At 43.2% G+C, this 16,226-nt stretch overlaps 2 protein-coding genes across 3 annotated transcripts in view; one reads left to right on the top strand and one right to left on the bottom strand.

The window, feature by feature from the left end:
• The window catches only part of LOC115116539 (trafficking regulator of GLUT4 1-like), a 28,730-nt gene extending 23,546 nt beyond the window's left edge, over window positions 1-5,184 (top strand). Inside the window, exons 2-3 of the mRNA XM_029645033.2 lie at window positions 2,442-2,568; window positions 3,270-5,184. Of these exons, the coding sequence (XP_029500893.1) occupies window positions 2,442-2,568; window positions 3,270-3,280 (138 nt within the window). The 3' untranslated portion in view covers window positions 3,281-5,184. The remainder of the gene's footprint in view (window positions 1-2,441; window positions 2,569-3,269) is intronic.
• Window positions 5,185-11,900: 6,716 nt separating this feature from the next.
• LOC115116538 (Golgi SNAP receptor complex member 1) overlaps window positions 11,901-16,226 on the bottom strand; it is a 45,981-nt gene continuing 41,655 nt past the window's right edge. For both annotated transcript variants that reach the window (XM_029645031.2, XM_029645032.2), the window contains exons 8-9: window positions 13,819-13,901; window positions 11,901-12,550 (exon numbers count right to left, since the gene is read on the bottom strand). In XM_029645031.2, coding sequence (XP_029500891.1) covers window positions 12,426-12,550; window positions 13,819-13,901 — 208 coding nt within the window. In that variant the 3' untranslated portion in view covers window positions 11,901-12,425. The remainder of the gene's footprint in view (window positions 12,551-13,818; window positions 13,902-16,226) is intronic.

Here is a 16,226-nt window from a genome sequence, read left to right on the forward strand (position 1 = left end):
ATCAGATAATACACCACTAACCCAGTCTAAGAGGCTGAGGTTGGCCACTGAGTGTCGAGGAGATGCCTGTTGAGTAGAGATCTGTTTGTAACTATTGATCTTCATAATGCAGTATAGTGGTGGGGGTTGTGTGTGTGTGTGTTGCATCCATGGAAACAGTGAGGGGTTAATGGGAAAATGTGGTGTACTAGGGAAACCTGGGTAATTGCAACCTGGTGACATCATCAGAGGTTAGTTGTTTTTTGTGTCTCTTGGTCAGTCAGGAGGGCAGCGAATCAGGTCTCAACTATGGGATTTCTACTAGATCATCCAAAGAGAAATTAACGACTTATCAAGGAGATGGGGAAGAAAGTGTTCTAGGGAAGCCTGGGTAATTAAATGTATTTAAAAATGTATCAATCTACACACAATACGCCATAATGACAAAGCGAAAAGAAGTTTAGTCATGTTTGCAAATGTATTCAAAATAAAAAGAAATACCTTACTTAAGCTTTCAGACCCTTTGCTATGAGACAAAATATTTTGCTCATGTGCATCCTGTTTCCATTGATCATTCTTGAGATGTTTCTACAAGTTGATTGGAGTCCACCTGTGATAGATTAAATTGATTAGACATGATCTGGAAAGGCACACACCTGTCTATATAAGGTCCCACAGTTAACAGTGCATGTCAGAGCAATAACCAAGCCACGAGGTCGAAGGAATTGTCCGCAGAGCTCCGAGACAGGATTGTGTCGAGGCACAGATCTGGGGAAGGGATCAAAACTGAGCCCGTACACACTGAGCAGTGAAGAAAGGCCTTGGTCAGGGAGGTGAACAAGAACCCGATGGTCACACTGACAGAGCTCCAGAATTCCTCTGTGGAGATGGGAGAACCTTCCAGAAGGACAACCATCTCTGCAGCACTCCACCACATGACAGCCCGTTTGGAGTTTGCCAAAAGGCACCTAAAGGACTCTGACCATGAGAAACAAGATTCTCTGGTCTGACGGAACCAAGATTGAACTCTTTGTCCTGAATGCCAAGCGTCACGTCTAGAGGAAACCTGGCACCATCCCTACGGTGAATCGTGGTGGTGGCAGCATCATGCTGTGGGAATTTTTTTCAGCTGCAGGGATTGAGAGACTAGTCAGGATCAAGGGAAAGATGAACAGAGTAAAGTACAGAGATATCCTTGATGAAAACCTGCTTCTGAGTGCTAAGGACCTCAGACTGGGGCGAAGGTTCACCTTCCAACAGGACAACGACCCTAAACACACAGCCAAGACAATGCAGGAGTGGTTTCGGGACAAGTCTCTGATTCTCTTTAAGTGATCCAGCCAAAGCCCAAATTTGAACCCAATCGAACATATCTAGAGAGACTTAAAAATAGCTGTGCAGCAACGCTCCCCATCCAACCTGACAGAGCTTGAGAGGATCTGCAGAGAATAATGGAAGAAACTCCCCAAATACAGGTGTGCCAAGCTTGTAGCATCGTACCCAAGAAGACTCAAGGCTGTAATCGCTGCCAAAGGTGCTGAATACTTACGTAAATATTTTTTTTACCTTCTCAAAAATCTGTTTTTACTTCGTCATTATGGGGTATTGCGTATATATTGATTTGAAAAAACTAACAATTTAATCAATTTTAGAACAAGGCGGTCATGTAACTTTCCGAATGCACTGTATAGTACCGTATAAAGCTGCCTTGTGTGATTTACAGTAAGGCCCAAACTATACTATTCATCAACTTCAACCATTAACAACCTATAGGCTCTGCAGACTTTAAATTTTTTTATTTCATTTAACCAAAGTTTGTCAATCAATGAATAGGCCTAACTGTAATTTTTAAATATTGGAAATACTTTGTACATCAAGAATAATCTCTTGGTCAAGTCGTTATCGTAAAATGTTCAATAAAGTACCTGGCAAAAGGGTAAATAAATTACAAGTCTGCAATGATATGGTCCCAAATTCTGTCGAGCTGTAGGAAATCTCTCAGTTAGTGTTCGTGTTAAATTGCTTTTAAAGCAATTTCTCTGTGGATTGATGGACTAGCAGGTGATACATTTCACAGTGAAACACTTAGAGACTGAGTGAAATGTCCAAATTCAATCATGTCCAAGTATGTTTGAGAAAAAGTTTAAAGCTGTAAATTGCAGTTAAACCATGTTCCAGTGAATCTCTGTATGGATTTAAGTGTTTCAGTTGTTGTAAGATTCATTTGTCCAACAAGAGCAGAAGTCATACAGACAGGAAATAAGACATCGGACTACAAGATACATGAGACAAATGATATCATAGTTCAAGATTTGAGTTCAAGTTCACAACTTGATTATAATTCTGGCTGTAAGTCGCTCTGCATAAGATTGTCTGCTAAATGACCAAAATGTAATTACTCAAATTGTGTCATGACTGTCTCTGTGGGTGTAAATACACCTGGTGTTGTGTCTCCTCTCTAGTCCAGAAACAGCCTGCAGTCGGGAGACATGGACGGAGCTAAGAGACTGGGTAAACTGGCTCGCCTCCTCAGTGTCGTTTCCATAATCCTGGGTATACTCACCATAGTCGTCTGTGTAACGGTCTCTGGTAAGTAATGCATGCACACACACACCGCTGCAGTGCATAAGCACATGCACACACGCACACACACACCACTGCAGTGCATAAGCACATGCACACACACACACACACACACACCGCTGCAGTGCATAAGCGCACACACACACACGCACCGCTGCAGTGCATAAGCACATGCACACACACACCGCTGCAGTGCATAAGCACATGCACACACACACACACACCGCTGCAGTGCATAAGCACATGCACACACACACACACACACACCGCTGCAGTGCATAAGCACATGCACACACACACACACCGCTGCAGTGCATAAGCACATGCACACACACACCGCTGCAGTGCATAAGCACATGCACACACACACCGCTGCAGTGCATAAGCACATGCACACACACACACACCGCTGCAGTGGATAAGCACACACACGCATACTGCATAACAATTCCAAGGTAATATTTTAACATACATAAACCAGTCTGTCATCAATCACATTGATGACTGGATAGTGTGTGTGTGTGTCAGCTCAGCAAATTTCTGAGCGCTGTGTGGAGTGATTAAAGACTGCAGCTATAGCAGGCTGGCTGTGTGGCAAGGAGAGAAACCCTCCTGCTGTTTCAGCTACAGACCAGTCTGCCATACTGTAGGAATGACTGGACCTTAACCTTTCTCTCTCCCCTTCCCCCCTCTCTCTTCCCTAACAGTAACCAAGTGACCAGTGTATAGACCATGAAACAAGAGCACTGCTGCAAGCCAAGCAGAGGATGCTGCATGGGAAAAAAATCAATTCCGTTAATTCGGAGATTAAAAATAAGGCAAACAATTAAGAAGTTTAAAGAGTAGGAAATACAGTAGCAAATGAATGCAACACAAAAGATCCAGATATGCATGCATTAGATTCCACTAACATTTGCTTGATGAAGAAAAATAAAATCCTTCATATAAAAAGTGTATTTTAAAAGAACATGGGACGGTTGACTTATGGTTTGAGGAACTCGCTACTCTCATTAGACTCTCTGTGGAGTAAAAAAAATACTCTTAAAATTAAGGAGAGAGGGATGAACAGAGGAATGAAGTGATAAACTTTTCTGAATCAAGAATGGAAGGAGACCTTGAAAATGAACTCCAAGCTTTGGACTACAAACATCAAGACAGTTGAATAATAATCTGAAAATATACTTGGTTAACCTGACCTCCTGGATTGAGAGCATATACAACTATACAGATATATAAATATATATAGATGAATATATCCATTTACATTTGATAAAAGTTGTGTATGTTGCGCTGAGTTGCGATGATTGAGACTGTTAAGTTAAGATGGCTGCCTGACCGGCAGTGGCTGTCGCCTGGTATAGGTTGCCGAAGAATGTAATATTTGACCAAGGTACACAATTCAGAGATGTTTTTGAATTTGTTGTTTATTTTGTAGATTTTTACAAAAAAAAAAAAAAGAGACCACTTGACTATAGATAGCCAACCTGTTTCATTTTGTTTGTGAATTCATATTTGTTTGTCTTGTGTTTTTACTTTGGGATCAAACATGCCAGGTGCTTAGAGACTTGAGAGTGAGTTGTACAAAATTGAGTGTTTCAGCCCCGTGTGGGTTGAAACAGAATTACCCCCCCCTTTCCCCTGCTTTGCTGTGGGAGGGGTCTGACTATATCAATGTGCATGCCTATCCTCCCCATCCCTCCAACCCTTCTCCAAACATCCATGCCAGAGCGTGGGCATAAGTCTGAGGATATGAAATTTGTCAGAACAATCAATCACTCTCCACTGACCCCCTAGCACCCCCTCCAAAATACAACCCACCCTACTCCAGTACCTTGTCTCATTACCTGGGACTGTTAACATAGCTTATTTGACTGAATGCATTTTGTAGTACTACAGAGACCAACATAAATCCTTAACCTATTGCCACCCTGCTGTATCAGTATGACATGTATTTATATGAAGAATATATATATAAATATATATATATGCAATATTATATAGGCATGCTTAGGACTAAACAGTACCCAGGTTTTTGGATGCCACTGTAAGGACCTGCTGTAATGTTAAAGGAACATTGTTTTGAGGTTTGATTGATTAGCAGCAGTTCTCTCTGTACATGTACTGTAACACACCAATCTGTCTGTATTCAGATGTGCCACTATGCCATCTGGAATAAGTCCGTGTTCAGATTCAACTACGGTAACACAACAAAGGACTGTTACATTGACACACTTCAGATGTTTACTACAAGGTCATGACACCTCTTATAAAACCTTCATAACACCCTTGTTTGGACTTATATTCATGTTTTTATTACTACTCATAACATTCTCCTGAACTCCAATTAGATTTCAATACTTTAAGTTGGCCAATGGTTCTTGATTCCACTGATTGTATTATCAAGAGCTTATGTAGGTGTTAGCTGCACAAATGAGACCAAAGAGAGAATTATATGATAATGATTTGATTGCATTTATTTGGCCTGAATTTAAAATCTTCAAAGAGATCTAAAATGATTGATAAAGAACCTGTAATTGGTGAAATAGGTCATCATAACATTTGAGATCTCCTTTAGAGGAATCAAACAATGAACACCTATTGGTTCATTCCTTGCTGACCCCCCCCCAATAATGCCCCTGTCTAAGCATGCAAAGCACTAGATCACTCCAGATCCAACCCAAAGTGAGCATTGACAAACCATTTCTAATCAGAAAGTCACAGCATTTAAAACCGGAACTCTTGACAATATGTTACATTTTTTGGAATCTGTACTGTATTTCTAGAAACAAATAGAAATAGGACCACAGCTGTTGAATGACTCAACATGGTCATGATGTTTAAAGGCACTGAACTACAGTACATCTATGGGTATGATAAAACTTGCTGCCCTTTTGGTTATACAAGTCACATTGCACAGTAGGAAGCTACTGTAGCCACAGCGTGCTTCACTAGACAGATGGGCTGAAGAGACATCCCTGTCTAAAGAGCTCTAATGCTCGTCTTTGGGCAACAGGCACACCTCAGTCTGGAAACTTCTCACACACTCCTAAAGTGCTTTTAGAAAACTGACTTTGGGGAGAAAGTAGATGGCTGCTCTATGTCCTACAGTAAGAGCAAATGGCAGAGAGAGCGAGAGAGACCCCAAACCAGCAGGGGAAATTCAGTGACTCAGTCTGCCATTGAAGACACAAAATTCAACTTAAGACACATTTTTATGGTAATTTGTCTATCACATTAAATAGTTCCCACTCACCTTCCTCACTGTTCTATCACATTCTCTGACAGTCTTTCTGAAGGGGAAATGCATATGTGCTGTTCTGTGTCAGTAAAACAGTGACTTTCAAAATCATGTCTATTTTTTTAATGTCCAGATTTTTTCCCCTTTTGGATAACATATGCTGGTTTCCATCTCTGTTGTGAACTTTCTGCATGTCTGGAATAAACGTTACCATGCATGGTCTACGATGAGTTGGACTGATTTATGTTGGTTGGTTTGGCTTTGATGGATGCGTGTGTGCTTGTTTGTGTGTTGAAGGACAGTGTATGACAGAGGAATGGTCTAAGGGGAAAACTGCTGAGTAGTGTGTGAGAGGGAGAGTAAGGGGTCAGACAACCTGCCTTTGAAGTGGCATCTGGGGTAAAGCTGCAGCAGCAGCTCCACTGACATAATGATCAAAGTCCATGTCCTTGTCTGGAACAGAGAAAGGTGTAGAGCTAAACCCTCACGTTAACACACACACACCCTTTCACTACCGCACTCCTTTTTTCTCTCTCACACACAAGATAACAGAATACTTAAAACACTCACAACACAGGGCTTACAAACATGCACTGACACACACACCTCCAGTACTCTCAAAAATCCCAAAACGCAGTCAGCACAAACAAACGACTACACAGAATCAACATTTTAGTCATTTTTATTAAACAATAAGACCGGGTCTCTTTACCTACAGCAGAAGCCCCTTTATGTCCTGCTGCACTTAAAAACGTCAGACGGGGATGAATAAATACACTGAGCCTCGCAAGTCATGTGTACTTAAAAGGTATACAAAATGTTTGCTTTTTTCTCTCAAAAAACCGTTGTTTTTGTGATGCCACATTTACTTCTTTGTGGTTCTTATACACCAGTCTGACAAAATGGCGCCGGAGAACAAGGCTGATGTTTTAAGTATCCCTAACCAATTGTGTTTTTTGTTCGTTTCTTTGCATTGTTTGTAACATCTTTGACTTATTTTGTACATAATGTTGCTGCTACCGTCTTATGACCAAAAATAACTTCTGCGCGTATCAGAACTGCGATTACTCACCACGGACTGGCAGAATCCTTTGTTTCCTTTAACGAGTCCGACGAGAATTATGTACTGCTTCCCCGGGAACAGGCCCAGATCATCATCGTTTGTGAAGAGAAGATGGAGAAAAAGGGGCCAGAGGGCGGGTTGCCTTCGGAGAATTCGTAGGCAATCGAATAAACCCCTACTTTCATTCTGCTAGCAAACTTGCAATCGTGGGGAGAAAAAAAAAATTGATGACCTACGTGGAAGATTAAACTACCAACGGGACATTCAAAACTGTAATATCTTGTGCTTCACGGAGTCGTGGGTGAACGATGACAACATACAGCTGGCTGGTTATACGCCGTATCAGCAGGACAGAACAGCGGCGTCTGGTAAGACAAGGGTAGGCGGACTATGTGTTTTTGTAAATAACAGCTGGTGCACGATATCTAAGGAAGTCTCAAGGTTTTGCTCGCCTGAGGTAGAGTATCTCATGATAAGCTGTAGACGACACTATCTACCTAGAGAGTTTATCTGTATTTTTCGTAGCTGTCTACATACCACCACACACCGATGCTGGCACTAAGACAGCACTGAATGAGCTGTATTCTGCCATAAGCAAACAGGAAAACGCTCACCCAGAGGCGGAACTCCTAGTGGCCGGGGACTTTAATGCAGGGAAACTTAAATCTGTCTTACCAAATTTATCAGCATGATAAACGTACAACCAGAGGGGGTAGGCACCTTTACTCTGGACCACCTTTACTCCACACACAGAGACGCGTACAAAGCTCTCCGTCGTCCTCCATTTGGCAAATCTGACCATAATTCTATCCTGATTCCTGCTTACAAGCAAAAATTTAAGGAAGCACCAGTGACCATCAATAAAAAAAAGTGGTCAGATGAAGCAGATGCTAAGCTACAGGACTGTTTTGCTAGCACAGATTGGAATATGTTCCGCGATTCCTCCGATGGCATTGAGAAGTACACCACATCAGTCATTGGCTTCATCAATAAGTGCATCGATGACGTCATCCCCACAGTGACTGTACGTACACACCCCAATCAGAAGCCATGGATTACACGCAACATCCGCACTGGGCTATAGGCTAGAGCTGCCACTTTTTTTGTTGTTTTTTTGTTGTTGAATTTTACCCCTTTTTCTCCCCAATTTCGTGGTATCCAATTGTTGTAGTAGCTACTATCTTGTCTCATCGCTACAACTCCCGTACGGGCTCAGGAGAGACGAAGGTTGAAAGTCATGCGTCCTCCGAAACACTACCCAACCAAGCCGCACTGCTTCTTAACACAGCGTGCATCCAACCCGGAAGCCAGCCGCACCAATGCGCCGGAGGAAACACCGTGCACCTGGCCACCTTGGCTAGCGCACACTGCGCCCAGCCCGCCACAGGAGTCGCTGGTGCGCGATGAGACAAGGACACCCCTACCGACCAAGCCCTCCCTAACCCGGGCGACGCTAGGCCAATTGTGCGTCGCCCCACGGACCTCCCGGTCGCGGCCGGTTACGACAGAGCCTGGGCGCGAACCCAGGGACTCTGATGGCACAGCTGGCGATGCAGTATAGCGCCCTTAACCACTGCGCCACCCGGGAGGCCCAGAGCTGCCACTTTCAAGTAGCGGGACTCTAACCCGAAAGATTATTAGAAATCCCATGATGCAGTCCGACGAAACATCAAACAGGCAAAGCGTCAATACAGGACTAAGATCGAATTGTACTACACCGGCTTTGACGCTCGAAGGATGTGGCAAGGCTGGCCAACCATTACAGACTACAAAGAGAAGCACAGCCGAGAGCTGCCCAGTGACACGAGCCTACCAGACGAGCTAAACTACTTCTATGCTCGCTTCGAGGCAAATAACACTGAAACATGCATGCGGAAGAAAAAACGCTCTCCAGAGCCGATGCGAGTAAGACCTTAAAACAGGTCAACATTCACAAAGCCAGACAGATTACCAGGACGTGTACTGTGAGCATGCGCTGACCAACTGGCAAGTGTTTTCAGTGACATTTTCAACCTCTCCTTGTAATACAACATGTTTTAAGCAGACCACCAGTCCCTGTGCCCAAGAACACTAAGGTAACCTGCCTAAATGACGACCGACCTGTAGCACTCTCAAGTCTGTAGCCATGAACAGCTTTGAAAGGCTGGTCATGGCTCACATCAACACCATTATCCCAGAAACCCTAGACCCATTCCAATTTGCATACCGCCCTAACAGATCCACAGATGCAATCTCTATTGCACTCCACACTGCCCTTTCCCACCTGCAACACCTATGTGAGAATGCTATTCATTGACTACAGCTCAGCGTTCAACACCAGTGTCCTCAAAGCTCATCAATAAGCTAAGGACTCTGGGACTAAACACCTCCTTCTGCAACTGGATCCTGACTTACTGATGGGCTGCACCCAGGTGGTAAAGGTAGGTAACAACATCTGCCATGCTGATCCTCAACACAGGGGCCCCTCAGGGGTGCGTGCCCAGTCCCCTCCTGTACTCCCTATTCACTCATGACAGCACGGCCAGGCACGACTCCAACACCATCATTAAGTTTGCCGATGACACAACAATGGTAGGCCTGATCACCGACAACGATGAGACAGCATATAGGAAGGTCAGAGAAGGGGTTATAGTGGAGCAGGTTGAGAGCTTCAAGTTCCTTGGTGTCCACATCTCCAAACTAACTGGTCCAATCACACCAAGACAGTCGTGCCCACGACAAAACCTATTCACCCTCAGGAGACTGAAAAGATTTGGCATGGGTTCTCAGATCATCAAAAGGTTCTACAGCTGCAGCATCGAGAGCATCCTGGCTGGTTGCATCACTGCCTGGTGTGGCAACTGCTCTGCCTCAGACCTCAAGGCACTAGAGGGTAGTGCGTACGGCCCAGTACATCACTGGGGCCAAGCTTCCTGCCAGTCAGGACCTCTATACCAGGCAGTGTCAGAGGAAGGCTCTAAAAATGGTCAAAGACTCTAGCCACCCTAGTCATAGACTGTTCTCTCTGCTACCGCACGGCAAGCGGTACTGGAGCGCCAAGTCTAGGTCCAAGAGGCTTCTAAACAGCTTCTACCCCCAAACCATAAGACTGCTGAACATCTAATCAAATGGCTACCCAGACTATTTGCATTGCCCCCCCCCCCCCACCCCACTTTTACACTGCTGCTACTCTCTGCTGTTATCATCTATGCTTAGTCACTTCAATAACTCTACCTACATGTACCCATTACCTCAACAAACTGGTGCCCCGCACTTTGACTCTTCACCGGTATCCCGCTGTACATAGTCTCGCTATTGTCATTTTACTGCTGCTCTTTAATTACTTGTTGCTTTTAATTTCTTATTCTTACTCATATTTTTTGTAAACTGCATTGTTGGTTAGGGGCTCATATGTAAGCATTTCACTGTAAGGTCTACACCAGCTGTATTCGGCACATGTCAAGTCAAATCAAATCAAATTCTATTATAGACTCCCTCCTGTGTGTTGTGCTAGAATCAGCAGAATTTTTACCTCTGGGAAAAACTTGAGTCACAGCGAAAGTACACAACACTTAGTTCTACTCCAGTGATCTTCAAACCAGACTAAACGATCTGAAATATTCAGGAGCTATACACAGTAGCACCAGAGTAGGCTAGCTGTGTTAAATGTATGGATGTTTGTTGAACCAGTTATAGACCAATAGAAGTACTGCACTCAGATAACAAAATGCAGTCCCCCATTTGCCCTCAGAGAAGAGTAACCTGAAAATAGAGATAAAGGATGAAAGGAATGAAGTGGGCAGTGACATTATGAAAGAAGGGGAAATGGGTGTACTTGGAAAGGTTTTAGATATTTCCACTTCATGTAGCTATACCAATAAACCAAACTTCAAAATGTAATCAACTTTGTGACTAAAACTTCCTTGTCTAGTTACCAGATGATAAATGGTGAGATGTCAGGTGTGACAGACAGAAAGACAAGGTAATTCATTTAAAACCTGGTAGGTGGCTATCGAGGTGACATGGGAGTGATGACAGGTTCCTGTAGAGTCCTGGTGGGAAGCCCTGCAGACTGCAGTTACAGCTCCTGTGCAGTGTGGCTGTCACAGCACACGCTCGCACTTACGTACGTAGATACGCACGTTCACAAGCAGGCAGACGCAAGCATATTTGTTACAAAACAGAGGTCTGAGGGAGTGTGGCGGTGACTTGCATCTGATTGTCAGAGTACCCCATCTAGATTCTGCTGCCTTGTTTACTTTAACATCTGCAGCCTCTTCCACTGTAAAACCACTTAAAATGCCATTGACAATTTCAAGTAAAAAATAAAATAAAATCTCCTTCCAACTGTAGCATCTTTCAAATCAACGTTCATATTAGGGATGTTAAATGTTAGTCAAATAAATTATTCAGCCCAGAACATATTCAGGAGGCAGAACAGGATGAGGCAGAAGGGATAGAGAGAGGTTTGAGGCTCTGTAAGATAATGGGCATATAGGGTAGAACAGAATCATAACTTTCAAAATCAGTTTGGAACAAAAGTTTGAACACAGATTTCCAGTTGACATCAATGTATGACTTAAGGTTTGTTGACTTTTCTCAAGGTAGGACTTAGTAGGTCCTTGATAATGAAGAATCACAGAGGGCTGAATGCTGATCAATCTTACAGATCTCTGGATTTCAAGTAAACTTGTGTGACTCAGTTGGTGAGAGCGTGGCACCAGCCAAGGTCGTGGATTCGATTATTAAAATGTATGCATGCACTCACTGTAGAGCAAGTTACTTTGGATAGGTGTCTGCTAAGCGGCATAATAAGTAAGTTGAGGGAAACACGTAATGAAAGAAGTCAGAGTTATGGTTTAACCATACACCTGTATGTGGGCCATTGTTTAAAGTACTACAGTGATTATGAAGTCATCCATGCAGAACAACAGAATAATGGTATTTGCAGCACTAGAGTTGAATCAATGGCCTTCAATGAAAAATATAATTTCTCAATACATGTCGAAGTTCCCAAAAATATATTGAAAAATAAAATGTTAAGTGCCTAGTATCACATACTGTATATTAATAATTTATTAATAATGCACATTGTACAGCCCATGATGATAAACCTCCTGAATCTCCCGCCACTAAAAAACGACCATTCAACTAAAAATCCATCCACCTCAGAAATTAACAGCAAAACAGTCCCCCTCTTTCGTATCTGCAATCTGTCTTCAGAGCCTTTAACTCCTCATTGAAGCAAGTGTTTTTTATATATAATTCTTTAAAATCTAGTCATATTAGTAAATTTGGTCTCCGTTCCCTTAACCAGAGTTGAACAGCACATTCACTTTTGATAGAAAAACTAAACAAAAAGATGCTGCTCCATCTCCCCATCTCCTTCTTCCCTCACTGCTAAATACAAATCAGGTAGTCCATGATGGCTTTGATCAATCCTGTTAACCGATTGGGCCAAGAGGGTGTCGGTCTATCTGTCCGTCTGCTCAGTAGCCTCCAATCACTCAAGCCCATTCTCCAGAGTCCTGATTCCGATGTTACAAACGCAGAGTAACGATTGTTCGACCGGTCTGTCCGTCATCAGTGGAAGGCGTAGAGCAGCAGGAGGATGGTGCAGACGCCGATGACTGCACCCAGGATTAGGGAGTCCCGCCTCTTCCGCAGGTTGATTCGCTGGATGAGGTTGTTGATGGCTGGGAAACGATCTGGAGGAGGAAGTTAAGGGAAACAGAACCAAGTGCCAACCACCTCTTATTACAAGTATGTTCAGAAAATCATTACATTGGAATTATAAACTGGGTAGTTTGAGACCTGAATGCTGAAATCCATAATATAAAACAGTTTATGACAAAACATTTGTTTGTACTGCTCTAATTACTTTGGTAACCAGTTTCTAATAGAAATAAGGCACCTTTGGGGTTTGTGGTATATGGCCAATATACCTCGGCTAAGGGCTGTACCTGCGTTGTGTCATACAGAAGAACAGCCCTTAGCTGTGGTATATTGGCCATATACTACACCCCCTCTGGCCTTAATCGTTAATTAGAATCTAAAAAAGTCGAATTGCCTGCTTTTCTGATGTCATTGCTAATATTTTTGGTCTGTTCTGAAATTGTATTTCTGAAACAGGCAACTGATCTTTTCTTTTGACAGCAAAGTGAAATATGATCCAATATGTTGTTCATAGAACCCTAGCAGGAGTGAGGAATGGAGCAATTTAAGCCCTCAATCCCCCCCAGTCAGTTAAATGGACCAGAATGGATCAAACTGCTCCGCATGCTCAGATATTTCCTTAGAATCAATAGGAATTTCTCCCCTGAAGAGGCTGGTATTGGTGCCCCGTGTGAGGAATATATTAGATCGCCCGGTTGGAAGGCCTGACAACCATGCTCAGAGCAAAAAGAAGATACCAGGCAGAATCAGGCTCCCATTAAAGTGGCACTCCAGTCTCCTTTTCACCTCATGTAACACCTGATTTACTTAACAAAAGGCACATCTCAATAGATGGTCCAGGTATGTCATGACATGGCACAAGTGGGGGTGGGGAAGCTTTCCTCTTCTGCTTTTCAAGCAAGGGGGAGGCCGATGACATCACACATTCCCATCAGACCAACTCATTGAATGCCCTACTCCTTGAAATTTAGATGAAAACATTTTTGTTTTACCTATTTAGTGACTTGTACTTCACTACATTTATACTTGCGATATCACTTTTCAACAGGAAAAGTTCAAAAACCACTTTTGTCGTCTTTAAATCTTGCTGGGATAGATGTGTTTGATAACAATACAAACTAATCTTGGAGCATGCTCATTGGGCCTATATATATATATAAATTGAACCTTTATTTTACTAGGCAAGCCGGGGAACAGTGCCCTTTTTCAAGGGCAGAATTACAGATTTTTACCTTGTCAGCTCGGGATTCATGGAGAATCTCCAATGTGCATAAAGTTTGCTAGGTGTTGTAAAGGATACTGGCCAGAGTGTTGACCCTGCTGTGTATGGACTTCAACAGCCCTCTCTGGGATGTCATGTTCTCCTTGGTCGCCATGGCAATACTGCAGGAAGAGAAGAGGAAGACAATGACAAACACAGGTTAAATTAGGGGAGAGGTAACCCACCCTACAATATCACCCCTGTAAATCTTCTGCTTTGTTATAAAACAGCTTTTCTCCAATCCAGAGTATAGGCAACACTACAATATCACACCTGTAAGGCTTGTTATCAAACCGCTTTTCTCTAGCAGAAAGTACGAGGCACGATTGTGTGTGTGTGGTAACCCAAGTGCAACTACCGTGACAGACAGAAGGCGGGTGGAGGCAGATAAACCCATTAGAGGGGGAGGAGAACTTTCACATTAATTTAGAATGCAGAGAGAGAAATACTGGGGGAGCAGAGTCTGAGCCCGTGTGGATATTAGCGCAGAGATACACTGAGGCGTGTAGTGCTAGCACAGTGTTTCCCAATTATATTTTTTCAAGAGTGGTGGCAAGTGTAGCGGTGGGGGGGGTTTAGAAATGTAAACACATTTTATTTAAAGATGTAATAAACAGAAATACCTTATTTACATAAGTATTCAGACCCTTTGCACCAGAGGTCAATTTCTAGTCTCATGGTATTCTGTTTCCATTGATCATCCTTGAGATGTTTCTACAACTTGGAGTCCACCGGTGGAAAATTCAATTGATTGAACATGATTTGGAAAGGCACACACCTGTCTATATAAGGTCCCACAGTTGACAGTGCATGTCATAGCAAAAACCAAGCCGTGAGGTCGAAGGTATTGTCTGTAGAGCGCGCCGAGACAGGACTGTGTCGAGGCACAGATCTGGGGAAAGGCACCAAAAAAATACATCTGCAGCATTGAAGGTCCACAAGAACACAGTGGCTTCCATCATTCTTAAAAGGAAGGAGTTTGGAACCGCCAAGTCTCTCCCTAGAGCTGGCCGCCCAGCCAAACTGGGCAATCTGGGGAGAAGGGCCTTGGTCAGGGAGGTGACCAAGAACCCGATGGTCACTGACAGAGCTCTAGAGTTCCAGCCTTTATGGTAGAGTGGCCAGAAGGAAGCCACTCCTCAGTAAAAGGCACATGACAGCCCTCTTGGAGTTTGCCAAAAAGGCACCTAAAGGACTCTCAGACCATGAGAAACAAGATTCTCTGGTCTGATGAAACCAAGATTGAACTTGTCACGAACCGGCTCAAAGCCCGTAACAAAAGGGAGACAAGGTGGAGATAAGGAGTAACAAAACATATATATTTATTAAATAAGTAACTAAGTATAATATACAATGGTGTGTGTAATCAGTAGTGTAAGTGAGTGTTTTTCATGCATTAATGTGATAATGCAGGGGGTTGAAAGGTGCCAAAGCAAACAACCAAAAGGCCACCAAGAAACACAACAAAATCCATAAAGGTGTCTGCATGGAGAGAGTCTCCTCCATGAATGGGGAAGTGGTGTATTTATCCTGGGACACACCGGGCCCAGGTGTTTCCCATGTAACTGACGACCCTCCCAACTCCGCCCACCGGCATCCTAAATAAGGAAACAAGAACAAAGAGAGAATACGGCAGACAGTGGGAGGGTTGTCACAAACTCTATGGCCTGAATGCCAAGCGTTAAGTCTGGAGGAACCCTGGCACCACCCCCACAGCACGGTGGTTGCAGCATCATGGGGGTGCTTTTCAGCAATCGAGACTGGGAGACTTGTCAGGATCGAGGGAAAGGGCGCTAAGTACAGAGAGATCCTTGATGAAAACCTGCTCCAGAGCACTCAGGACCTCAGACTTGGATAAAGGTTCACCTTCCAACAGGACAACGACCCTAAGCACACATCAAAGACAACACAGGAGTCTCTGATTCCCTTTGAGTGACCCAGCCATAGCCCATATTTGAACCCGGTTGAACATCTCTGGAGAGACTTGAAATTACAGTGTTGGAGAAGTAAAAGTGCAATATGTGCCATGTAAAAAAGCAAACGTTTAAGTTCCTTGCTCAGAACATTAGAACATATGGAACCTGGTGGTTCCTTTTAACATGAGTCTTCAATATTCCCAGGTAAGAGGTTTTAGGTTGTAGTTCTTATAGGAATTATAGGACTATTTCCCTCTATACCATTTGTATTTCATTAACCTTTGACTATTGGATGTTCTTATAGGCACTATAGTATTGCCAGCCTAATCTCGGGAGTTGATAGTCAAACATAAAACACTCCAAGATGGCATAGCAGTTCAGACGTCTTTTGTCCTCGTCTTGTCCCGTATATATATTTACAACTTTCTTCGCTTACCTTTTTATATATATATATTTTTTCTCCATTAAACTCATCTTTAAAAACTCTCCTTGTCATCAGCTATCCTTTAGCTGGAAAATCTATTGCCAGTT

The sequence above is a fragment of the Oncorhynchus nerka genome, linkage group LG11, assembly GCF_034236695.1.
Source record: "Oncorhynchus nerka isolate Pitt River linkage group LG11, Oner_Uvic_2.0, whole genome shotgun sequence".
NCBI classification, from domain to species: domain Eukaryota; kingdom Metazoa; phylum Chordata; class Actinopteri; order Salmoniformes; family Salmonidae; genus Oncorhynchus; species Oncorhynchus nerka.